This window comes from Micropterus dolomieu, linkage group LG12 (genome assembly GCF_021292245.1).
Source record: "Micropterus dolomieu isolate WLL.071019.BEF.003 ecotype Adirondacks linkage group LG12, ASM2129224v1, whole genome shotgun sequence".
Classification (NCBI taxonomy): Eukaryota; Metazoa; Chordata; class Actinopteri; order Centrarchiformes; family Centrarchidae; genus Micropterus; species Micropterus dolomieu.
Genome location: NC_060161.1, coordinates 19,868,955 through 19,895,865, shown reverse-complemented (window position 1 = coordinate 19,895,865; position 26,911 = coordinate 19,868,955). Strand labels below are relative to the sequence as shown.

The 26,911-nt window shown below is 39.5% G+C and overlaps 2 protein-coding genes across 3 annotated transcripts in view; both read left to right on the top strand.

Moving 5' to 3' along the window:
* Positions 1–26,911, top strand: part of trip6 (thyroid hormone receptor interactor 6) — a 40,255-nt gene that overhangs the window by 3,141 nt on the left and 10,203 nt on the right. The gene's annotated exons all lie outside the window — the stretch shown is intronic.
* xrcc1 (X-ray repair complementing defective repair in Chinese hamster cells 1) lies at positions 864–22,583 on the top strand. The gene is made up of 17 exons (XM_046064420.1): positions 864–1,379; positions 1,546–1,638; positions 2,407–2,514; positions 2,627–2,785; positions 3,094–3,171; positions 3,665–3,788; positions 3,943–4,049; positions 5,219–5,372; positions 5,465–5,708; positions 6,694–6,810; positions 12,284–12,365; positions 12,461–12,560; positions 19,494–19,542; positions 20,152–20,288; positions 20,602–20,692; positions 20,823–20,898; positions 21,471–22,583. Exons 1-17 carry the CDS (start codon positions 1,329–1,331, stop codon positions 21,576–21,578), a joined length of 1,878 nt encoding a protein of 625 aa, XP_045920376.1. The 5' UTR covers positions 864–1,328; the 3' UTR covers positions 21,579–22,583.

Below are 26,911 nucleotides of genomic sequence, written 5' to 3'. Positions count from 1 at the left end.
CATGCACTGTGAGCTGTAAGGTCTTATATAGACAGGTGTGTGGCTTTCCTAATCAAGTCCAATCAGTATAATCAAACACAGCTGGACTCAAATGAAGGTGTAGAACCATCTCAAGGATGATCAGAAGAAATAGACAGCACCTGAGTTAAATATGAGTGTCACGGCAAAGGGTCTGAATACTTATGACCATGTGATATTTCAGTTTTTCTTTTTTAATAAATTTGCAAAAATTTCTACATTTCTGGTTTTTTTCTGTCAAGATGGGGTGCTGAGTGTACATTACTGAGAAATAAAATGAACTTTTTTGATTTTTGGAAAATGGCTGCAATGAAACAAAGAGTGAAAAATTTAAAGGGGTCTGAATACTTTCCGTACCCACTGTATATATATATATAGATATAGATATAGATATAGATATACACACATAGCCTATATAAATTATTGCAGTCAATGTTCAGGACATTTTAATAGTTGTCTTTTTAATGTTGAGGAAAGTAGACGTTTGGAAGAAATCAGTTTTGTGTGCACATACAGTATCACATCAAAGCACATGGAGCACTTTTTATGTACACTGGCCTACAGCTTTCTTATTTGGCTTATTGCAATAATGCCTGAACCAAAACTGAAAACAAATAAGAGTAATGACTTTTTTATTTACAATTCTGGTAATCCATTTTAACCATGTCTTTAAACGCCTAGGTATTCCAATGTATTTTCTATTATAAAACAAATAGGTCTCACGTCCAGGATTGACAGTATACCTCCTGAAGGATTGGTGGCGATACAACTCTAGTGATGCGGTTATTTAATTGCAGAAGAAGACAAGAAAGCTTTCATTGGATGGAAACGTGCTTAGTCGGAAATTGCGTCATAGCACGACACACGTCAGGCTTTTGGTGGGAATATGAGTTCGCTTCTACGCACATTTAACTTAAAATTAAAAGCTTAATTATGTGTTATGTGATATTTCATGCAATATCAAATTAAGCGGCTATGTGTCAAGTATATAACAGTTTCAAAGATTCATGCGTAACAGCCGTTAAGGTGTATTAAAATTACCAGGCTAATCAGGAAAAGTTCATACTGCCTATTGTTTGCTAGCATGCTATCACGTTAGCCAGCAGTCTGTCTGACGCTGACTAACAACAAAGTAGATTTACTTTACTTTTCGAGGCTGAATTTACTGCTACCATAAGGACACTTTGTGTAGTTTATGTTTTATTAATCGGCTACGGTAGCGCATAGTGGCAAGGCAAGCGCCCGGATGGTTTATTTTCTTCACACTGGCAAATTAATCTGACTTTAACGTGTGAAAAATCAACAACAACATGCCAGAAATCAAGCTCAAGCACGTCGTGTCTTGCAGCACCGAGGACACTGTAAGTTCATTTGTCACTTTGCATTTGTAAAATGTTTATAAAGTCATGTTCTCCTCTCCTTCATCTCTTGACAGCATGCAAGATGTCAGATGTAGATGTATATTTTTCAAGCATTTAGCCAAACGTGAACCTTCCTTCTAATCACTTGCTGTCGTAATGCAAACAGACTCACAAGGCAGACAACCTGCTGAGCTCTGACACCTACAGAAAATGGAAAGCAGCAAGACCCGGGGAGAAGCAGACATCAGTCATTCTGCAGGTAGGCAGGTGCCTCCCGCACCCCCGGTTTAATCTGTTGTTGTTATCCAAATGATTCAGCCATGCCTTCTTTTCCTTGAGAATTAATTTGCAAACATAACGCATTTTTGTGGTTTACCAACAATTTCAAATGTTGACTTCCACTCCCACTTCTCCTTTGTTGATATATTTGTGTCCTTGTGGGAAACCCCATGGTCTGCATCCTCTCACAGTTGATACCTTCCTCATCTTACATAGAAATCTGGCTATGATTCCTTTTTTTGACCACAGATTATCTTGGAAACCGTTGCAGTTCTCTTTATTGTTTAGGGATTTGGCAGACGTCAGTTGACTGTCTCCGGCTCATTCAAAATGGTATTACTGCAAGGCTTTTAATGAAGTCTGTGAGACAACAACATCTAAGATTTTACAGAATATGCTTAAGGCACGTTTGTATAACCAACTCATTTATGCTCTTCAGCTTTTAAAGAATACAAAAGCAATATCACTCTAAATCTTAATTTAAAAACTATTCTACACAGGATTTGCAACTTCACTACATTGTATTTTATCCTTTTTAACTGTAAAGCAAGAGAGTTTATATTACTAAGTATTGTATCAGTAAGGAGCAGTTATTCTGTGCCTATGTGTATTTCCTTGGCATAAACATGTTAAAACGTAGGGACTTGTAAAATACTATTACTTCTTGCATGTTCTTATTCTTCATATTTTGACTTTGGTGTTTCTTGTGAAAGCTCTGTTAACCTGTGCTGGTTTACTTTTCTCTCAGTTTGAGAAGGAGGAGCAGGTGCACAGCATTGATATTGGAAATGAAGGGTCAGCTTTCATTGAGGTGTTGGTGGGGAACTCTTCAGCTGTCAGAGACCAGGACTATGAGGTATTCTCACAAACCAAACCAAGTATCAAGTATTTTAAGTCCTAGTTATCATAATTGGTAATTAAATCATAAATATTGGTGTTCATATTTTTTCACGTCAATCTTTCTCTAGGTTCTTTTGGTTACGTCTTCCTTCATGTCCCCCACGGAGAGCCGTAACGGCACCAACATGAGCCGGGTGCGTTTCTTTGGGCCCCACCAGCTGCAGAAGAGCACAGCACAGGAGAAGTGGGACAGAGTGAAAATTGTGTGTAGCCAACCTTACAGCAAGGTAAGGGTCCAGTCATGTAAAATATAAAACACTGCACATGTTGTGCAATCTAATATATCCATCTCACTCTTCAGTCGACAGAATCCAAAAGTAAAACATGTGCGTGTACAAATATTTTCACACACTGTCACCATATAGTAGCAGCAGGATTTGCTTTACACACATGGCACAATAAGGATCTACTTGTACTGAAGCTGCAACAGTAGATGCTGATGTTGTGTTTAGTAAATTAAGATAACAGACAGCATATATATTTATTGCCACTTGTGAAATAAAATGTAAGGTGATTTTGTGTGTTTACTTTGTAGAACATAGCATACGGACTGGCCTTTGTTAAGTTTCATTCCCCGCCTGACAAAAATGATCCTCCTTCAGCAACCCCTCCAGTAAGTGCCATGTCTTGTTCTCAGAACTGTACGGTGCCTATATATTTTGTTTGTCTTTAAGTCTTTTCACTTGAGGCCATGAGAACCAGGTTTTTTTGGCTCTGGAGCTGTGGAGTCTGGATCTGTGGTTGCGAGTCACCTGCTGCCCCCGTGTTCCTGCTCGACACCCTCTGCTGCAATTATTGTTACTAGTCCTATCGTTATTATTGTTATTAGTATCATTAACATTAACTTATTATCATAAACAGTACTATAAATATCTGTACCAGTATTAATTAAGTCTATAGCAACATTACCTTTACTGTCTGTACCTCTGTGAGTTTATTGTGTAGGCTGTTTCCCTCCCCTCTCTCACCTCCCCCTCCCTCTCTCTGTCCCCCAACCGGTCAAGGCATATGGCCGCCCACCCTGAGCCATTAAGATAAAATGAACTTCACTCGGTCCCTTCATGTTCTCATTTGGCATTAAACTTCTCTTTCTTCTCTCCTCTCAGAAACTGACAAAGCTGGGACAGTTCAAGGTGAAGGAGGAGTCTCCTTCATCCGGGCCCAGCCTTCAGCCCGGCAGTCTCTTCTTCAATCGGGACAATGCAACAAAGTCCAGTACTTCACTCAAGGGTAGATTCATTAATTCAAATTTACCAGCTACTGAAGACCAATTATATTATTTCATGTTGTTGTAATAATAAAGTCCTAATCATGTTGAATAATTCATTCTTTATGTCCAGCTACTTTGTTCTCTCACCAGCCATCTGCACTTTTCTCTTTTTAGTGTCTCCTCAGAGTCAGAAGCTAAGTTATGCTGCTGCTGCCCTGCAGGCTGGTGGCAGCTCCCACTCGACAGGCCAAGCTTCCTCCTCCAGCTCTGCCTCACCTCAGGTATTAAACATCGTCATCATTTTCTTCTTTGAAGGATAGCCATCAAACCGCTTTTCCTCTAATGAGCATTTGTTTTGGGCTTTGCTGAGACAACAGGAAAGCTGAGAGGTCTGTAGAGAAGAGGAAACGGAGGCAATAAAGCTTGTTGTAGTATGGGATCTATAAGGAGTTTTAACTACCACATCATGTCTGGGAAATTTATTTAATTTGATTTAGAACCAAATAGTATTTGACCTAATAAATGTAGTCAAATCAGATCAGAAAATAAACTTTAATAAAGTTGTTTGTTTTTGTCTTCACTCCTCTTTCTTCACATTAGCATCACAGTTTTTGACATCAGCTCAATTGAAACTTTCAAATAATAGTCTCACTATCAGTATTTACTTCTGTAATTGTTTCTAGAGTAATGGATTTCTTTTAGTAAACCAATTGTCTGACATATTGAACATCTCTTTTGCCCAAAACAGTCAGTTGTTGCACACAGTGTTTTACACAGGTTGAAAATGGATTTGTTTATACATTTTCATGAAGAGTTTTCTGTACTCACTTCACCACAAACTAAAAATCCCAGGATCTATATAAAAAATGCATTTATACATGTCTGCATAAAAAAGGGTCATTGAATGGAAATGTTACATATGCAGTGGCTCAATTTGGAGCTTTCATCAACTTTGAAAAAACAGCTTGAAATGTTACATTGCCTTCAGATAAAAATGCGTCACTGCACTTCTGCTCACATGGGGGGAATAACAATATTAGCCGCGAGTCGCTTAGACTTTGGAAAGAAATGCATTAACATGAAAATATCTGTTTGGGTGTGCTGCACAAATACATGTCGTCTAGTAGTTTAAAAAGCTATCCCAATGATTGCAGTTCTAGTTCCAATTTTCTGCAGTAATTGTTTCTCAACCTTTTTCTAATGTCAATAACCTACATATTTGCAGAATCATAGTTTTTGCATTCTGAAAGGACATTTTAATCCAGGTGGCTCAACCCTAACGAATAGAAAATATTGCTTGTTACACTTGAGTAAGATTGATTATATGTGCAATTTGTTTTGTGAAATTACCTTCTGTCGTTAAATGAAATGCGCCTGACATACAGGGGCACATATTTTTTTTAATTCCGAGAAGTTTTAATAATTACTTACATGAATTGTTTCCCATCAGCCACCAGCGAAAAGAAAATTTGAGTTTAGCAAAGAGCGACAGTCTGCCTCTGGCCCCCCACCCTCGAAGAAATTAAGCCCAGCCGTCTCACCTGAGAACAAAGCTGCCACTCCGAAACACAAGCCCAGCACAGCAAGTCCCAGCACTGCAAAAGGTAACACTTACCTTAGTGTCGGAAGCTTGGCATTCCAATTTTTTTTTTTTTAACATGGAAAACTTCCTTGACTTTATCAATTGTCTCCTCAGCTTCCCCAGCACAGAAGTCTGTTGACAAGAAGCGGCAGAACCAGTCCAAACCCGAACCTAAACCCAAACAACAGAAAGCTAAATCCCAGAGCATGCAGCAGGTCCCATTGAACCGGATCATGGAGGGGGTGGTGTTTGTCCTCAGCGGCTTCCAAAACCCGTTCAGAGGGGAGCTTAGGGAAAAGGCTCTGGACATGGGAGCCAAATACCGACCAGACTGGACACCTGATTGCACACACCTCATGTAAGTATCAAGCAGGAGGCAGTGAGTAGTCTAAGTATGTGAAAATAGTGCACTAAAGCTGTGTTTAGTGCGTGACAGCATATATTGCATATTTTCAATTATAACATATATTTCAAATGAACTGTCAAATGTCTTGTTTAAAATACCTGTAGTAGTTAAGAAGTCCACACACCATAGTCTGATGGACTTGATTGTGTTTAGATGCATGTAAAAAATTAAATTTTATTGACAGTGTTGTTGATTCTGTGTACTTCATTCTTTATTTTGTTTTTTGACATTTTTCCCAGAAAAACACATCAACTTCAGCAAAATGTGATTTTTATATGTCCCACCTAATAGAAATGTATTTGCTATGAAGGACAATGCAGTTTACAATAAGTCATCTGGTGGCAAGGACAACTCAGAAATATGCCTCCATAAAGGGAAAGTGAAGAGATAAATGGGGAGCAAATGCAAAAGAGATGCAGAAAAGCCAAAAGATCAAAACATGGAGAATTTGCAGAATGTTGGCAGACGATAAGATTAAAGACAGATTAACAGAATGTGAATGATATCATAGTAGATTAAACTGATTCCTTCTCAGTAGTACGTAACATAACATAAAACATAATCCCAAATTTCCTTGCTGAAATTTGCCCATTGTGGTAACATGGCTGAAGTATAATGGAGTTTAAGTTGTGGGACCTCTATATAATATAGATGATAATAGAAAATCATTTTGATAAATGGCTAAATCAGCTTTCTTTCATATAGTGCAAAATTGCTTTTCAAGTGATGCTCTCTTAATTGCATCACTTTTGTTTTTATCTGTAGTTAATTTTTCTAAACCGATTACAGGATTGTGTAACAGCCCTGTGCACTCTCAGTAATTCAGTTTGATTGCATCTTGTTTTCTCCTGTCAGAGCAGACTATTACCCTTGTCAGCTTCTCTTTAATGACCATATTTGTGTCTATTTGCGTCTCTTTTGGCCCATCAATCTCCAGCTGTGCCTTCGCTAATACCCCCAAGTACAGCCAGGTGAAATCAGCGGGGGGCATCATCGTACGTAAGGAATGGGTAATGGACTGTCATAAGAGGAAACAGAAGATCTCCTATAAACGGTAAGAGAGACTGAACTATAAAACAAGCAAGTAAAAACAGATGGTTTTATATTGATAATGGAAAGGTCAAACTGTAATGCTGTGTGTGGAAATTCAGGCCTGTAGAAAGGCCTGGGCTCAAGCTTGGCCTCAGGAACAGCTGGATGGGATTCAGTGTAAAGGACACTTACGCAGGGTAACAGCCTGGGTTTAGTGTGGAGCATGTGTCCAGTGTATTAATCCACATCTGATTAAATACTTTCTCTTAAGCCACATCTGTACCTCTATATAGTAAAGTATGGGACCAGCGCTCACCTTGAAGTATCCAGAAATACACCCCTCACAGCAGTGATGCCCACGCGCTACAAAGAACATTGCAACCTTGAGCAGCTGATCCCTGCTGTGATCACAAATTCAACCCAGCCAGTTTCGCAGCTCTCTAATTATATGCTTCATTACAGGGGGAGCTTTTGCAACATCAAGGTCTTCTGTCATCGCTCCACATGAATCTGTGCCTACTGAATAATGTAGAGCAGAATACTCATCTTGTGCAATGGAAGGTCCAGATTTACTGGAATAGTACTAAACTTGTTTCCAAACAGGCTACCACACTGCTAGATTGTCCAAGGTTACTGCACTCGTAAGTCTCAGGCTTCTGCTGTGTTCAGACAATGCAAATGTAGGGTCAGCAATAGGTAGTAGAACTCACATTATCTGTCAAAATATAAACTAAAATCCTACTTTCAGCCATTTATTTTGTTCTTTAGCCACTTTCAAACAGAATAAGTCAAATGGCTGTGGTCTTGTGTGCCAGTTTTACTACATACCATGAAACCAATAATGGTAACAACATAGCCAGAAATATCTATTACCTTGACTTTAATTGTTTTCAGAGGGCACCAGGAACACAGCACAGTGCTCCTGTCTTCAGTAGCATTTTGATTAGCCACGTTACGGCTCAAATTAACTATCATTTTCATTAACAATAAATGTACCGATCATTTTCTCGATTAATTGTGTTCTAAAAAGCATCAGAAAACAGCGAAAATTGCCCGTCGCGGTTTTGTAGTGCCCAAGGTGACATCATTAGATTTGCTATAATGCAAGTCCAAGAAAAACAACACATTCTCACATTTGAGAAAATGGTTCCATCAAATGGCATTTTAGCTAGAAAAAACGACTTGCAGGATTAATCGATTAGCAAAATACATGCCGATTAATGCTCTTTCAGTCGACTAATCTATTAAGTGACTAGTCTTTGCAGCTCTAAGACGCATAGAGCGCCTTTCGACTAGTCAAATAGAGGTAGAGACCACGACAGGCCATAGCATACTATGCTAACAGGCAGAGAGGCGGTGCTGGAGGCTTCTAAGACCCAAATGTAAGAGATACAGTCCATCACTATTTTGTTCTGTGCATTTAAAAATTATTTTAACTGTTTATACCCTAAAGAAATCAGAATGCGTATGGAAAAAAATTAATGAAGAGACAAAAGCAATATGCGGCATTCAAATAATTTCCAGTCAACTTTACTAATTGTCAACCCGCTTTTGTCTGTGTTTTCACTATTTGTTAGGTCTGATAAAATCCAAGGCAAGGTGTGAGGTAATTTAACTCTTTCAGCTTTAATAGAAAGTAGATAGATAATATAAGTACTTAAGGAAAGTTTGATGGATACTGTGATAATACTGCCTTCATCTGTCTGATCAAAGTATCTTTGTTTAAGCAGGACTGGGCCATTGAAGTTACAGTTGCAATACTCAATGCTGGGCATGTGATAGGGAGCTTTAAAGTTGTTTTTTCTTCTTACCGTGGTGATTGGAGAGTAATTACAGGCTGCTTATCTTGTAGGTGAATGACTATGTATCTTCTGTGTATCTTCATTCAAATTTCTCATCAGCTTTATAATTTATTCGATATCACACAGCTGCTACCTATTATGTATGGCCCAAATGTGCCAATGCATAGTTTACCTGCTTGTAGCTGTCCTTTTAATTGCTACTAGCTCACATGCTGTATGTAAATCATTTTAATGGACTAGAACTGATTTTATTTTCTTGTTAATAAGAAGTCTTGGTTAAATTAAAAATACATGACAGCATTCAGTGACAGATTGACAGAATATTAATGGGCAACTTTTATAATGGATCCAATCTTTAATGATTTTTAGTGCAAAATACCAAACATTTGCTTATTCCACCTTCTGAAATGTGAGGATTTGCTGCTTTTCTTTTTGGTCTCATTATCAGAATCAGAATCGGGTTTATTGCCAGGTACATTTTCACATACAAGGAATTTGCCTTGGTATGAATTGGTGCTTACAGTACACATAACACATACAAATAAGGATTATTATTATTATTATTATAACATAAATAGTAATATAAATATATAAAAAGTAAGGAGGTCAGAAAATTTTTTATTTTGTATACTTGTATACAAAAATATAAAAAGATACAATACTACTATAATACAATGGCAACATGAGCATAAAGCACAGTTGAGCGTTGTTGTAAAGTGTGGGGTCAGGAGAGTGTATGAGTGTGTGTGAGTTTGGGGAGGGGGGCATGAGAGTCACTGACAGTGGGGACCCAGGCCTTGTTGAGGAAGCCCACTGCCATCAGAAAGAAACTGTTCTTGTGGCGAGAGGTTTTGGTCCAGATGGACCGCAGCCTCCTGCCAGAGGGGAGAGTCTGAAACAGTTTGTGTCCAGGGTGGGAGGGGTCAGCTGCAATCTTTCCTGCATGCCTCAGAGTCCTGGAGGCGTACAGGTCCTGAAGAGAAGGAAGATTGCAGCCAATCACAGATTGGCTCCGCAGAGCCCTTGTCCCTGGCAGTGGCAGCAGTGTACCAGATGGTGATGGAGGAGGTGAGGATGGACTCAATGATGGCGGTGTAGAAGTGCACCATCATTGTCTTTGGCAGGCTGAACTTCTTCAGCGGCCGCAGGAAGTACATCCTCTGCTGGGCCTTTTTGATGATGGAGGTGATATTCAGCTCCCACTTGAGGTCCTGGGAGATGATGGTGCCCAGGAAGCGGAAGGAGTCCACAGTAGTGATGGAGAGTCACACAGGATGATGGGGGAGGGTGGGGCTGTGCTCTTTCTGAAGTCTGCGACCATCTCTACTGTCTTCAGAGCGTTGAGCTCCAGACTGTTCTGGCTGCACCAGGTCACCAGATGGTCGATCTCCCACCTGTACGCGGACTTATCCCCACCGAGATGAGCCCAATGAGGGTGGTGTCATCCGCAAACTTCAGGAGCTTGACAGACTGGTGACTGGAGGTGCAGCTGTTGGTGTACAGGGAGAAGAGAAGGGGGGAAAGAACGCAGCCCTGAGGGAAACCAATGCTGAGGGTCCTGGAGTCAGAGAGATGTTTTCCCAGCTTAACGTGCTGCTTCCTGTCCGTCAGGAAGTCAGTGATCAGTGATTAACTAACTATGGTGAGTTAATAGAATATATTTGCATTTGGGACTGTTTGTTGGACAAAACAAGCAATTTAAATTTGTCACCAGGGAGGCCATCTTTTTTTAATTTTATTTCATAGACTAAATGAACGAGTAATCAAAAAAGTAATTAGCGACAATGGAAAAAAATTTCAGGTCACAGCCCTAGTTACAAGAACACAACAGGAACAGTCAGACCTGCTATTAGTATACCTTCTTTTGGTTTGAATTTGTTTTTTTTTTATTTTGATGTGACTGGCATTTCAAAGAAATAATTGGCATTCAGTTAACTCCAGTAATTAAATCAATCCAGTTAATAAATCAGCTGATTATGGCGCACAGAAATACATTCTGTTCACGTAAGTCTTCAAATCCAGAAATTAAAGCGGTCAAGGTTACATTTTGATGCGTTTATTTTCAACAGCCACAGTGTGCATATGAGCCATACTAAGAGAGAGAGTAATGTGGACAGCTTTTTAAATTAATACTGCTGAAGGGCGATGGCACACAACCACACTGTGGGTTTAAAAATCAGATTCTCAAAAAAAAGTGCATTTAAATGAGTAGCTCACTGTGTCGTCATTCTCCCTCATGCTCGCTTTTCTCAGTCAGTTTCTGATTGTGCCAAAGATCCCCCTCCCTCTCTTGTCAGAATAATCCATTCCCCTGCCCAGCACCGCTATTGTGCAGCGCGTGGAGTGTGCAGCTTTGATGATGTATCCTTTATTTAAAAACTGCATCTGCTATGGGTAATTAAAGGGACCACTTACTTTGATGATGACAAGTACCCAAACAAATACGCACACTCACACTCTCAAACTGTTGCTCCAACATGCACACAAACACTTTGTCACTAAGCATCTGGGGGCAAATGCACAACTTCATTCAGCTCCTGCCAGGCATATGTACTGTGTAGTGTATATATTAGAGAAATTGTGACGTAAGCTAAGCACCCCAGAATAGCATATCCAACCAATCATTATCCAATCAGTGAGGATCCAGAGACAGAATGAAATCAGAAAACACTGAAGCAGTACACAATGGATCTGAATTAGTAACCACATTTCTTATTATTAAAATCGAGACTCCGTTGCATTATAACAGCAGAGTAGTTTGTGTGCTGGAGCCAAAATATCAGTACAATCACACCATGATTAACCTATGGCACATAGACATAATCACATACAAAAACACATCACCCAAAAGTTCTTGTCTGCCAATAATCACTGCATCCCGAAGTGTACAGCGTAAAGTGTACACTTAATGTTGCAATGTAAACAAAAAATATTTTTCTATTTAATCCATAAAATAGTGAGAAATGTCTTACCTGGTTTTCCAGAGCCCAGTGTTAATGTCTTGTTTTATCTGGCCAACAGTTGAAAACCAATTTACAATGATGTAAACAGAGAAAGCACCAAATCCCCCCTATTGGAGAAGTTGGCACCAACAGATGTTTGACATTTTTGCTCAAGAACTGATTTAAAAAAAAAAAACAAATGTGAGGGGTGTACTCCCTTTTGTGGGATACTGTATTTGTCTAGACAGACATGTTTGTAAGTGGTAATGCAGCATTCAGTTTGACTACATGATGTCAATATGATTTTGGCTTCTTATGAGCACTCTCAAATGGGAGTGACTGAAACAAGAAAAGGCTGTTGGGAGAGTACTTGGAACAAGCATAATTTATGACTTCTCCTGGAGATTGTTTGAAATAAAAGTTTTTGTGTTTTTTTTTTTTTTTTTGTTCTTCCCCCCTGCAGAAAATTAGACTTGTCTCCCAACCTATAAACGTCAACGTCAAAGTATTTCATATACAGGCAGTGGTAATGTTTTAAACATCAAGACATTGAATGTCTGGTGTAAAATATTACCTTCATTCTGCAGCTGCTTTCAATACACTATTGCCTGACAAAGGCCCGCAGTGGTTTGAAACATTGTACAAGTAAACCTGATGGGAAGCAAGATATATTGTGCAGGCGTTCTTCCCTCTGGCCTTTAATCATCCTGACACATTTTGTTCACCAGTTCTTTTTTTTGTCTTCCTCTAGGTATTTGATGGATGGAGCGGAGTCGAGCTCTGAGAGCGAAATGGAAGTGGACGACCAGAGTGAAGAGGAAATGAACACAAAGGTAAATTAGTTTTTTAAGTGAGCCCATAAAATATGATCCTCTCCAGTTTGTAACAGTCAGTCAGTTTCAACACTCTGTCCATGCTGTTCTTGCAGACTCCACAGAAGCAGGAGAGACAGGTGACCCCCAAAAAGACCCAGGAAAAGGGGAGTGAAGACGTAGAGTATGCTGGCTCCACTGATGCAGATGAACCAGGTTTGGATCAAACTACTTTGATAGAAAGTCTTGGTGTGGAACAATGTAACTGAAAACTTACGTTTTGTTAAAGATTCCGTCAACATCAGCATTGCCATTTCCTTGAATGACTCTACACTTCTTTCTTTTTTTGTGTGTGTGTACTGCAGAAACTGTTGTTAGGATAAGAGAAAGAGTGATTGTAAAAGTGATTTAATTTAATATCCATCCATCCATCGTCAACCGCTTATCCTGCGTACAGGGTCGTGGGGGGTCGCCATGGCCACACATAGACAGAAAACCACTCACACCCACACCTAAGGACAATTAAGGGTCACCAATTAGCCTAGCCTTGGGAGGAAGCCGGAGCACCCGGAGAGAACCCACGCAGACACGGGGAGAACATGCAAACTCCACACAGAAAGGACGGGGCAACCGGGGTTTAAACCCACGATCTTCTTGTTGTGAGGCGACAGTGCTGACCACTGCACCACCGTGCCGCCCCTGAATTTAATATACAGTATACAAATAATAGCCAGTATACAGATAATAGCCAAAGGTACAGTCTGTACCAACACATGAAGTCCAAACCCCAAAAGTCTGGTAGAAATTGAAAGTGTCTGAGCTATAGTGAATCACATCAAACTTTCGTACATAATTTATACATGTAATGTATTTCCACAGAGTGATCTCCGTTAGTAGAATCATCTTGTCATACTCACTACACTGTGTGAGACATTGTTCTCTTTCAATAATTAAATCTTACTGGATGGATTTCTATAACATTTTGTGTAGAAGTTTGTGATCTCCAGACAAGGAATCCTGATGAGTTTGATCATATTGACTTTCTGACTTCCTGACTTTTTTTACTGTTTAGTGCTAATTAGCTAATCTAAGATGTAGGGCTAAAACGATTCATCAATTAAATCAATTAATTCGATTACAAAAATGCATCGACACAAATCGTGATTATGATGGCGCTGTTTGCAAGGTGGAGGAAGAGAGAGAAAATAGGGAGGGACGAAGAAGAAAATGTCCAAAGTATGGGATTATTTCAAGCTAAAAGCAAACAACTCTGTAATGTTACAGTCCGTCCACCCACCGTAAAACAAAACTTATGTGGGCTACCGCAACAGCACAACAGCATCTGATCAGAAAGCACCCGGTGTTCTGCCAGCAGACCACAGACAAGGTAACAGCAACTTTAGCATTTAGCTGTAATCATGATTGATTGATTGTTGAGTTGAAGGCTAGCCAAAGTAAGCCGAAATCCTCAGCTATAAATGTACACGTGCGTTTGTTGTTCTACTGGTTAAGCCATGAGTTTGGTTTGTAATGTCGCAGTCATGAGTTAACTGGGTGTCGGGGAACTGCACCTTAGTATAACTTGTATAGCACTTGGTTGTGCTGGTAAAGCAGTTGTTGGTCTGATGTTTGATGTATGACGCACTGAATTTCCAAAAGGACTAATAAATATCTATCAACGTATACAGCTGATCCCGTTACCGGGGTGGGGGGGTGACGCCGCCACGAGGGGGGTGTTACAAACGGTAGCTCCGCTTTAATCTTGAGAAGCTGCACAGCTGCAGTCTCGATTCATTATTTAGATAGATAGATAGATATATTCACTGTGTCTTAGTATGACCCAGCCAAGCTGCTAGCATAGCTGTAGTCTTTATAATGAAAGTTTGCTTTGTTTGTCCAACAGATTTTATACACAATCTGGTCATATTAAGTAACAGAAACTTAACCCAGCCTGCAGCAGATCAGAAAACAGAAATACTACACTAAAATTTCATCTTGTTGATTTTTATTAAGTTCTCATTTGTTTGCGGAAATCAGGGTTAGATTTTCCTCCTTTCTAATAACGGATAACACTTTAACCCTATATGCTTAAATAGAAGCAGTATTATGGATAATTTTATCTGCTCCAATGCTTAACATTTTATATTTAACAATTATATCACAATGATACTGGTGTGTTTTCAGTATTTGGCACCTTTTTTATAATGCATTTTTAATGTTAGATCGGAATCTAGAGTAACACCTAAGTGCGTAAATTCATCAACATTTTTCATCCTTTGTCCATTTAGATAAATAATTTGAAAATCTTTTGTTTGAGTTTATTCAAAAATTCATGGTCAATAGACAAAAGGAACCTCTATGAAGAACCTGAAACAACGGATGTGTTGACAAAGCCACTGTGAAAAGGACAAGACTGTAGATGTAATCACTATGAAGGGACTTGTGCATGATTCTCATTTCTATGTTAATTTGAGGCCAACAGTAAAGTGCATCAGTGAGGAGACACAATAAACACATACAGGGAAACCGCATTTTAATTTTATCTTCTTTTCTTTCCCCACAACAGCACAGGATTGTGTGGTAATGGAAATTGTGTTACATTTTTGAGCTGCTGATATGTTTAATAGAAACATAGATTCACCGGGATTCTGCCTATGCATAATGAACATTTAAAGCAATAGTGAGATTTAATTCCTTTCACAGTGACCAAAAATAAATTCTTTGAAATTTGTGAAATTCAGTGATTTTGTAAACTAGGAGGTCAAGAAACTGTTCATAGCACACATTTTACCTGCAATGCCTTTTCTAGCATTATAGGTACAATGTTTAAAATGTGGCCCAAATTTGAGTTTAAAACAAAAAAAATCAACAGAATGTAAAGAAGTAACAGTTCTGTTGTCACGTCAAAGACTACTATGTATTTTGTTGCAGAAATATCTACTGAAGTTAGCATGCTAACCAGCTAGCCCTGATACGTCCTGTGTTTTAATAGCACTTGGGCCTCCAAAAGGCGATAGTGATTCACTGTAGCATCAGTCTGCTCGCAGTCCAACATGAGAGTCCTTTCGTTCCTCCACTACCTGTAGTTGGCGTCTTGCTCAGTGGCATTTCCAGGCATTAACTAGGAGGGCACAGGTGGGGTACTGACTTGTGCAGGGTTGGCATGAAGTAGCCTACATTCGCACACACTGCTCATATCTACTTTAATTACGAACATTACAGTTTCATGCATTACAGCCTCGATGCAAGATGGTCACAGCAGGCCTTCCCATCACAAACAGAGTAACATAATGTCAGCAGAGGATCTCCGAGCTTTTCGCTGTGCAAAGTCGTTTATTAAACCCCAGCTGGAAGGCACGGGCATTCACTATTGATAAGAGTGGCAAGTTCAGGTAAATAGGTCTTTCCCATTGAGCTCCTCAGTTAACATTAAGATTTGATAAGTTTTACAGGCATGCAAACTGGTCAGGGGGGGGGAAAAGGTGAGGAGGATACGCAAGCAGAGAAATGTACAGCGGCAGTGTAAGATGCGTCTTTCTTTTTTTTTTAAGTTTACATGTTCTATAGATAACGTGCATTTGTCTACTGCAACAAGAGAAAGATACTGAATCCGTGTATGATTCGTTCTTTGATTATTTAGTTTCAAATCTAAATCAGAAAAACCAAGTCGTTTTAAAACCAAAACAGAACAATTTTGATATTTAGGCCTAATGAGTCCAATTTGTGTAGCGTTGTGTGTTACACTTGATAAACCTGCAGCAGATACACTTATTTTACATTTATTGATTAAATGTAATTAAGATGAGCTTGAACATCAACATAAGTGGGTTTTTAGTTTGAAAAACAGTATAATATAATATAGCTGCAGTACCGGAGGCTGCTATTGGCTCAACGTTCAGTTTGTAACTCACTAGCAACTGGAGCAGGAACGCTTTCCTAAGAATCCTCCGGTTTTTAAGATTTCTTCAGTTTAAAATTAATTCACTGATAGTGGTCAGTACATCCAATGGTACACAGCAAACATGAGCTATTATTAGTTAATTCGGCGAGCTTGTATATTAACCAATCATACATGGATTAAAAGGTTCGGGTAATTTTCTTTTCGTTCAGCCTCTCTAGGCTACACTGTTTCAACCTGACCTTTATTTTCTGAGATGGAAGAATTTTGAAAGTTGTGCGGAGTTGTGGAGAGCCTCCAGCTGCAGGAACACACAGTCGGGGATCACTTTGGCTGGACGAAGCCTGGCGCTACTGATTTACGCATGATCCATGATTATAGGCTACAGAATATAAATGGCAAAAACAGCATATTGTCGATATTTAGAGACCCCCCAAAATATTACAAATCATGTTTTCAGGGGAGCTCATGTCTTAATAAGGGGAGTAAAGCTCCCCGTAGTTCACACCCTGGCTGTAGCCTCGAGAAAAAGCCTTGATAAGCATATTCGGGCAGGGTTCAAATTATAATCTGAGCTTCGTCGGGGTTTTCCAATGAAAATTACATTGTTTGTGATTCCAAATAATGGTTGTTGATAAATGAATTGGAGACCCCCACAGATGACTCCCACGTAAATCGAACCCTGTAATTGGGTATTTTCTTAGATCGCTCAGGTAACCAGCTGCTTCAGATCAGCCCAAAACAAAATGCTTCTTTGATGCTGACGTACTTAATCTAGAAATTTGAGAATTTTGAGTGCTTGAGTGGCTCCTCCAGCTTGACGCGATCTTGCAAAACAAGTAGCCTACATTCTCATGTTTCTTTTTTCTTATGTGGCTATAATGGGCCTATAGTGCTCACTGCTACAATCATATTCGCCATAGTTGATATGCGATGTGACTTGAAAAGAAATAGCATGTAATGCAGTGGGGGATCCCTGTAGCATCATAGGTCAACGCAGTAGGGGTAGCCCTGTAGCGTCAGTTTGTGACGGCAAAGGCAGGTATGATATTTAACAGAAAATAAAATAAATAATAATAATATAAAATAAAATAGCTTAAATATGTAATATCGACTTTTTGTTTCACACTGTACACAAACACCGGTCTCCTGGTTCAAAGTCCAGGTTCTGGCCCTCCATTCACCCCAACCACGATCTTACTTTGTCTTTTCTATAAATATCATATAGGCCTAACAGCCTTTACCGTCACAAACTGACGCTACAGGGATCCCCAGTGCATTACAGACAGACATGATAGGCCTTGACGATGCCATAAGTCACGAGTCGGGGAGTGAGAAGGGGTTGTAGGGATACAACAACGGTCAAAGATCAAACAAAACGCAGCTCCTTTGTTTTCAGTCATGGGTTAAAAACAGAAACAAAAACAGATGTTTTTTTGTTTACCGTTTTTCAATTTTTCCGTTTTGGTTTTCAAACAAAATACTGAAAGAAAAACCATACACGGATTATACCAACATGCAAGGGCGTCACTTTGTGTCGAAAAGTAGTGGGGACATAAAGGGCTCAGATTAGGGGTGTGACGATACACTTAGCTTACGAGATGTGGCAATGCACCATACTGGTGTCACAAGAACGAGATGTGATAAATTAACAGTATTTTATAAAAATAATCAAAGCTGAAATATGAGTTGGGGGTGTGGGGATCCTCACACAGATAATTTTGAGCATTAAAAACTTAATTTCCTGCATTCTGGTGACATTTCCTGTTCTGCCTTTCCTACATCAATTTAGGATGGCAATGTTTATATTTATGTAAAGGGAAACACAAAATTCAGGTGGCAGGTGACAATTCAAAGTATTACAGAATATAATGCAGTGCAGCTCTCAGGCATTCTATGATGCTTTCACATATGTTTCTCCTGTAGATCAAATCTTCTCATGTAATATCATCCCTACTGAATTAGCACACATGCAGGCATGATTTAGTCTTCTCTCCTCTTTTGTGACAGGGAGAGAACGGAAAATTTGGCCAAATAGAAACTGTGACAAGAAGTTGTTAAAGTTACTGACTGGTGCTGTATGTTTTGGGGTCATTTTATAATCAGTAGCTTGTTTATTCTTACTTAAAAATGCAAATAAACCTTTCTCAAAGCACTTTCATTGGTTCTGTACCATTTCATGTTGCAACCTATTTTTAAAGCATTTTTAACAAACGCTTTTAAAAAGTGATGGGGACATGTCCCCAGTGTAAATAACACAGATGGCGACACGTTTCATCCTGTTGATGTTAGAATACATTATATCCAGGTTGCTGCCACTGCTCTGAACAATTAGCTTACATTACTGTATCTGACAGGACAGTTAATATCGTAAACTAGCTTACTTCTGTCTTACATCAGGCTTGCCGTCAGACCAGACGGACAGCTTGTTCAGCAGCATCACGTGTTCAGCTGTCAGACTCCGCAGTGCAGCGGACTAGAAAAAAAAACTAAACTAAACTGCCTCTGATTGGCTGTTGGTTTGAGGCATTAGGAGTGACGATTGGTTAGGCAGAGCTAGTTGTAAAGTTGCAAAGCTCATGCTAGAGAGGAGAAGACTGTAAATAAAAGGGGTAGGCCTAAATGCTGTCTTAGCAACGACCATCGGCTATCCTGTCTTTCTTTTTAAGGAAACTCAATATTTCTGGAATCTTTGGTTTTCCTTGCCCGGCTGCTTCATTTAATTTTCCATGTCTGAAAGCTGATTTTTCAATATCTTATTTAGGGGTTGTACCAGGACAGGTTTACATGGTTTAATTTTCAAAAAACATACTGCACATTGCTGCAGCACCTCTTTTCACCCTGTGTTGAAGACTTTTAGCTACGGGATGATACATCTTGTCTCTACAAGATCTTTGTTGGGAGTTGCACATGCGCAGTTCCTAGTTAAGGACTACTAGCTGATCAGAAGCAGAGTAGGGCGGGCCGTGAGAAGCTGGTAAACACAGCTTAAGTTCAGCTGTATATCCCCTTACCAGCTTAGCAACATGGATTGAAATAGCCAATCATAGTTTAGGAAAATGCAGGGGCGCCTTTGGTGGCCTATTAGATTTCACAGGTAGCACGTGCCACCCAATGCCCACCCCCCTTAAATATGTAATATCGACTTTTTGTATCACACTGTACACCTGAAATTAAACATTGTACCTTTTTAGTCAGTAGTAGTAGTTTTTGGTAATTTTTACCAGATTGACAAATGCTTCATTTCACAGGAGGGGATGATGGTGACTCTGCTGTAGACACAGAGGACGAGCTGCAGAGGTAAACAAAGCAAAAAATGTTAATGATACTGTTTGGAATATCAATGTCTGTTGGTCCATGTCTTTAATGGTTGTTGACTATATCTCTGCTCTTTTGTTACTCCACTAATAAACTGTCAATCAGTAATTCCGCTTTTACTTTAGTTAATAATGTAAGTTTGTTCTGAACCTGTTTTTGTTCATTAAGTGATCTCTGAGAAAGCCCTTTGGTAGTAAATAAATTTAAAAAAAGAAGAAAAGATCACTTTGAAAGTCACCACTGAATTGCAGAGGGATTGGAGAGGTTAGAGGGTTTTACTCATAATGAAGTAATGTCACTAATGAACTGCTTACTCACAGAAGTCTTTCAAAAGGTTATACTTATAGCTGCAATATTAACAACATATAACAAATGACTGCATGCAATGTCGTTGTGAACTCTAGAAGCTAAAAATCCAGGAATTAGTTGAGACTGAGATAAAGCTAAAAGGAGAGTGAATATTGGCCTTTGTCAGGTGGTTTACAAACATGTCCTAAATGAAAGCTAGTTCTTCTTTTGAGAGGCAGGCATGGAAACATGTAGATATAAACATAAAAGATATATCGAGTCCCTCTTTTGCCCTTGCAATAGGGTGGAGAACGAGAGCAGACAGAAGAACACTGCAGCAGAAGGGAAGGCGGTGAAAGAGGAGGATCCATACGGGGGTTCAACAGATGAAAACACAGACGCTGAGGCTGAAGAGGATCATCCCATTCCTGAGCTACCCGGTATGTCTCTTTGTTCCGTGTCCTCCTGTCTTTTTTTTTTTTTTTTTTTATCTGTTCCTGTCACAGGAAAAGTCCTATCATCCTCATCGGACATTGCAAACACTGACAGAAAGTAATTGGATGGCTTTCTGCCTTTCAGAGACACCACACACAATCCTCAAAAGTGTGTGTAGTTTTTCTCAGTTTTTTTTTGGAACTTTGTTCCTTTGTCCTCTTTGTCATAGAGCACCTATATTTACTCCTCCCACATGTTGTGTAGTCATCAACTTCACTCTTCTGCTCCTTTCTCTTCCCATGTTCTCATTTATTTTAGACTTCCTGAAAGGAAAGCACTTTTTCCTCTATGGTAAATTCCCTAACAACGAGAGGCGCCTCCTGTTACGATACATTGTTGCCTTTAACGGGTAAGAAAGACTTCTAGAACTAAACCTTTACAAATTTGTTTGGTCATGGGAATTCAGTGATAAAAAGAGCACGAAAAGCAAATCTGAAGTTAAATGTTTGTATAAAAACACAATACCGTCTATGCTCCAGCGTGATCGAGGAATACATGACAGAGAAGGTGCAGTTTGTGGTGACCAGTGAAGGGTGGCACGACTCCTTTGAAGACGTGAGTTGAATCCTCTTTTTTTTTTTCTCCCTTTGGTTTTACATTCCTCTGGCAGCCATGGGCAAATAATGACGTCTAACACAAGCTTGAAAACATTGTACTACACATGCCTGCTTTTCGCTCTCACAGGCATGACAATTGTGTGAAGCTAGTTGCTTCAGGAAACATAATGCTCATTTATACAAAGTGCACAGCTGAAAATCTCAATCTCTAAAGCCAAAGAGGGGGAAAAAATATCCTTTGAACATGTAACACCAAAATATTAACTGCACAGAGACGTCTTGCATTTTCTTTTAAGAAGTAACCGCTTATCATTTTGCAAGGTATAATCAAATAAAAGCAATGAAGCAAATTGGGGATCTGAGTATTATGGCCTTCACAGTGAAAATGCAGCGGTGTTGAGACCAAGTGCCTTTTGAGGCTGTTTTAAATTTTTTCAGCCATTTGAGGGCCTTGTTAGAATCTGAATTAGCAGTTTTAGTTATATAATCCAAGCTTTCAGTTTTTCAAAGGCTTTATACCTCTTCTATCTGTCCATTTGTAATGCACTTTCACTCTCACTCTTATTACAGGCGCTGATGGAGAACAGCAATCTGAACTTCGTAAAACCCACATGGATTTACGCAATCAATGAACGACAAAAGATGTTGCCCTATCAACCCCACTCTGTCGTCCCCTGAATAATGGAGTGTATGCACAGATGCACTCATTTCATATCCTGACCAACAAGAAATGGGGAAAGCCATAGACACACGTTGACTTTTTTTTATCTTCCCTCCCCTTCACTCACATAAAAGCTATGAACCACTTATAGTCCTTTAATGCCTTTAAATTGACTTTATACTTTCTATTCATGAAATGTCTACGAGCCTCAGATGTTTTCACCACAGATGTTCTTACCTTTTTGCCTAGCTGGAAAAAAATTTAATGGACACTGTTGAGGTTAATGTTAGTATTAGGTTTCGATTTATTATTAGCTTTTTATTTGTTGGTTCGACCTTGGTCAGAAAGTCATCTTCATCGCCTTTGTGCTGCTCAGTGACATTGGCTTTATGAGCAAAGCACATGCTCTCTGATTCAGGACTTTGAATATCTCAGTTCCTGTGCTGCAGTTTGCTGCTGCTCTCCTTGGCTACCTCAGGCTCTGTCTAGAAATGAGTTATCACCCTGTCCTGACGGCCAGCGGCACTGATAAGACTCTTAAGTTGCGTAAGCGGGAAGACCATGATGAGACCAGCCCAAAGTCAGGTGAAAGGTGTCAGCTATTGAAGACTGCAGCCAACAAATGCAAAAAAAATCAGGACAGCTCAGTTTTAGAAATGAAAATGAATCCTGGGGGACTGTTTGTTTTTCTCCTTTTTATTTTATTAAATGTCATGAGTGGTAAAGTGATGGATTCCTGTGTGTTGTTAAATTTGGATAAATCTGAGTTTGTGTTGTATTCATGTCTGGGTTTTAATATTACAAGAGATGGACTGTCTCAAAAGATGTGAGGATGTGAAACAGACGTCAGTCTTTTGAGTCACTCAAGATTTTCAAAATGCTTCTTAAGATGTGAGGACATGTCGGGCTTACCGTCTTTGGCTGCTTGCTTGCTTGTCTAAAGCAGCTTGTTGAAGATATTAAAGTTTTTTTGTTATAGAAGTTAATTATTATGTATAAATAAAAATAGGTTTTGAATTAAAGGTATTATTCTCATTTTTATTCATCAAACTGTCTTTGCCCTTAGCTGCTCTCATCCCTTCCTATGCTCTCTGTTTGCAGCTAGAGAGGCACTCCTATTCCTTTTCATTCCTTCTCTCATCTCGAGCCCCCTCTCCTCTCTAATTTACTCTCCTCCTGCTTTGTGCCCGGAGCCACTGGGTCTTCTGCTCTTCAGTCAAGGGGATTAGAAAGATGGAATGTAGACGAGAGACGGGGATGGAGGGGTGGTTAACAGGGGAGAGAGGATAGAAGAAAGATGGAAAGGTTTAGATGCATTTTTTAAGAAGCAATTGATCCGGCTGTTTTATTGTACTACTAAAGAAAAGTAAATTCACATACTACCAAGTTTGAGGCCCACTATTGCCACTTCCTGCAAACCTTGTATTAGGCACTGATTTGCTTTTCATAAAGGAGAGAGCCAGGTCAAATCTATTTACTTCTCGAAGCAGGGACACTTACAGGAGCTTAACAGCATCATCCTGATACAATGTCATTTCATTTAAAAGCATATCAGTCTTGAAGATGGCAGGGAGAATGGGCGGCTGTCAAATTGTTCTATTTGACAGGTCAGTTATGTTCACACAGCAGAGCTTCCACCTTATTCTTGTCACCTTGATCTCTTAAAGTCAGATTTATTCTTTGCTCTTTGCAATTTTATGTCTCCCTTGAATATTTGCAATGTCCTTGCCTGACTGCTTTGATAGAAAACATTGTTTGAGTGTAATTTTAATGCTCACTAACATTTAGAAGTGGGTGTTCAACTTATAAATGTTTTTATTCCCTGTGATAGTTTATTATTTTGTTCTTCCTACAGAACTGGCTCAGGGTGAAAATGGAGATGTGTTTTCACCTTGACCTAATAGTCTACTATTATTATTATATTACTATCTACTTTGATTCTGTGTTGTAAGACAATAAAACTGGTAAACAGGAACAGGTAAAGAGGTTGAATACTTCTTATAGGCACTGTACATAAGGCAAAGGACAAAAACTATATAGTTATAGTTTCTTCATGATATCTGTCAGTTACAAGTAAGCTAAAAAAAGATCTCAGTCCATCACCCAACATTATCTTGCAGGTACCATATGATGTTAAAAAAAACTGATGTTATGCATAACCTGGATTACTAAATCGTTTTATTGTGGCCCTGAGAGCTGAAATATTTTTCCTCGCTGCGTTCGGATACTCCTGAAAATGGCTGGACATGTTACAGTGGTGTGCAAGGTCAAACGCTGCAAACCTGCCTGAATGGAAGGAGTTATAAGTCCAGTTTGTGATAAGTTGGCTGGAGTGGAAAATGGAGTGTTTAAAGTGATGGGTTTTTGAAAATGAAAAAAAGTTACTTTAAACAAAAGCATGCAATCCGCTCTAAATATCTTTGATATATTTAAATTCCCATTTTGATGCAGAGTAGTAGTTTTTGTTGTTGTTTTTTTTAAAAGGAAGATTGCTTTTCTCAAGATCAACACAATTGTAACTATATAACTATATACTGTTGGTAGTTTAATTTGTAGGCCTGAACAACTTCCCTTAACTGTGATAATATATAATAATTCATAATTTATTTGTTATACTTTTACTATAGGTTGTATTAAACTGAACCCTTAAGTAACTAATGCGCACACACTGGTGGGTGCATGACCCCAACGCCAGATTGACGTCAGTCAAGGTGACTTGATATGGTTTTCATCATTGAATTTATTGATATGTAGTCTGACATTCTCTGCTCAATCTTGCCAGATTGATTGCCAGAAGACACGTTAATGGCTCCTTTGGTGGGAAATACGCCTCACCACATCCAAAACTCTATTGACTTTGTAAACAAAGTTCAAGGACTAAAACTGGATCCAGATGAAACCATGGTATCCTATGACGTGACTTCTTTGTTCACCTGCATACCCACCATAGAAGCAGTAGAAACCGTTAGGAAACGGCTAACACAAGACAACACCCTGGACAACAGAACTAGCCTCAGCTCTGATCAGATCTGTAAATTATTCGACCTCTGTCTAAACACCACCTATTTCCAGTACAACGGAGGATTCTACAGACAGAAGCATGGCTGTGCCATGGGCTCACCGGTATCCCCGATTGTGGTGAACATCTACATGGAAGAAGTGGAGAATAAAGCCCTCAACTCCTTCAGAGGAACAGCACCGAGCCACTGGTACAGATATGTGGACGACACCTGGGTCAAAATTAAAAGCCAGGAAGTGCAAGCTTTCACAGAACACATTAACTCTGTGGACAGTAACATCAAGTTCACACGAGAAGATGTTCACAACAACAGTTTGGCCTTCCTGGACTGCGCTGTACACATTGAAGAGGACAGGAGCCTGCAGATTGGGGTTTACAGAAAACCCACACAAACAGACCAATACCTACTGTTCGATTCACACCACCCACTGGAGCATAAGCTAGGGGTCATGAGAACGCTGCACCACAGAGCGGAAAACATACCAACAAGCGCCCAAGCCAGAGAGAAGGAACAGAACCACCTGAAGGGGGCACTTACAGCCTGTGGATACCCTAAATGGACCTTTGTGATGACAGCCACAAGATCCAAGAAGAACAAAACTACAGGGGAGGAGGAAAAGAAGGTCAAACGCAACAACATTGTGATTCCATACGTGTCTGGAGTATCAGAGAAACTCAACATCCCCAAGAACACACTAAGACAGATGCTGGTACACCCCAAAGACCGCACACCCAAACACAAGAAAAGCAATCTAGTGTATGCGGTCCAATGCAGTGAGGAATGCACAGACCTGTATATTGGGGAGACTAAACAACCACTACACAAACGCATGGCTCAACACAGAAGGGCCAACTCCTCAGGTCAAGACTCTGCAGTCTACTTACATCTGAAGGACAGAGGACACTCGTTTGAGGACCACCAGGTGCACATTTTAGACAGAGAAGATGGATGGTTTGAAAGAGGTGTCAAGGAAGCCATCTACACCCGGGTAGAGAAGCCGTCATTGAACAGGGGAGGGGGTCTACGCCACCACTTATCCCCCACTTACAATGCTGTCCTTTCATCACTTCCCAGGAAACTCAACAAACGTAACCTATTGGCCTCAGGTGAAGATACCAACGATGGTCGTTCAGTCTTGGCCTCTGGTAGTCCTAACGACTGTAACGACTGTCGTTACAGCAACCAGGAACACTAATGAACCAGCAGTATCGATGACACTGGCAAACGACCCCACTGAGGTTCCCTGCCAGTCAGTCAGAACTGAAGAAGTCCTTTGGATGAGGGACGAAACGTCTTCCAGTATCTTCAACCAAGTCCAGTTGCCCTTGACTTCAACCTTCGTTGGATTTTTTTATTATTTATTGTTAATAAGACAGCTGTGAAGGTTTTGCTGCATGATGTCTTTAAATCTCTGGAGCTTTTTTGTTGCTTTTAATTTTGCCATTAAAGGTGATCCATCACAGGAAATGGAAAAAAATGAATAAATTACATCAGAGCATTAATGTCAGGCAGGAATTTTACATTTTGAAAAAGTTGTGCTCATTGCTTCATATTAAAGTTCACTTGTAAAAGAAAATAAATCAAGCTTTTGTCATAAAACTGCTCTTCAAAGAGAGTTTTGAATAAGCTTTGATTCATTTTGAGGTATAGACAGTGATGTTGGCTCCAGCACAGAGCCCAGTAGATTTAAATTTTGGAGTTTGCATTACTAAATGACTTGTCATTTCCTCAAAGCAAGAGCTTTAAGTTCTGACCTTCTCTCCTCTTCCTCCTGTCTTTGCCCTTCTCACTCTTATAATTGATCACCAGTGGAGGTAGGAGTACTTAGATTTTTTACAGTAAAAATAGCAGTGCCACACTTGTGTAACTAAAAGTTTTGCAACCAACATCCAGACGAAATGTACTTTGTAGTACAGTACTTGAAATATTCATTATGCAGCAGAATGGCCCTTCTCAGCATTATATATATATATATATATATAATATACCAGCACTGACTACAACATTTGCATGTTACAGCTGGGGGGGGGGGGGTAATCTTTTCATGTATGTACTGCTAAGGAGGGTAATTATCTACAATGCATAATCATTAATAATGATCATGTGTTGTGTAAGTGCCTCAAAATATTTCTTAGACCTATAACTGTACAGAGGTTACATTACACAACACTGTAAACCCAAATAAGTTCAGAATACTGAAAATATTTGCGGAAACTGATTACCTCAAACTTTTATAGTAGTGACAATATTTGAGTAAAGCTTAAATATAACATGCTTTTAAAAAAACCTTTAATTTCCTTATACTAAATTACATTGATTCACTGATTATT

Excerpts from the sequence above, each read along its gene's own strand:
- xrcc1 (XM_046064420.1), top strand. The coding sequence starts at position 1,329 with ATGCCAGAAATCAAGCTCAAGCACGTCGTGTCTTGCAGCACCGAGGAC. Across the intron at positions 3,789-3,942 it reads GTCCAGTACTTCACTCAAGG|TGTCTCCTCAGAGTCAGAAG; the intron begins GTAGATTCATTA and ends TTCTCTTTTTAG. Across the intron at positions 4,050-5,218 it reads CCAGCTCTGCCTCACCTCAG|CCACCAGCGAAAAGAAAATT; the intron begins GTATTAAACATC and ends GTTTCCCATCAG.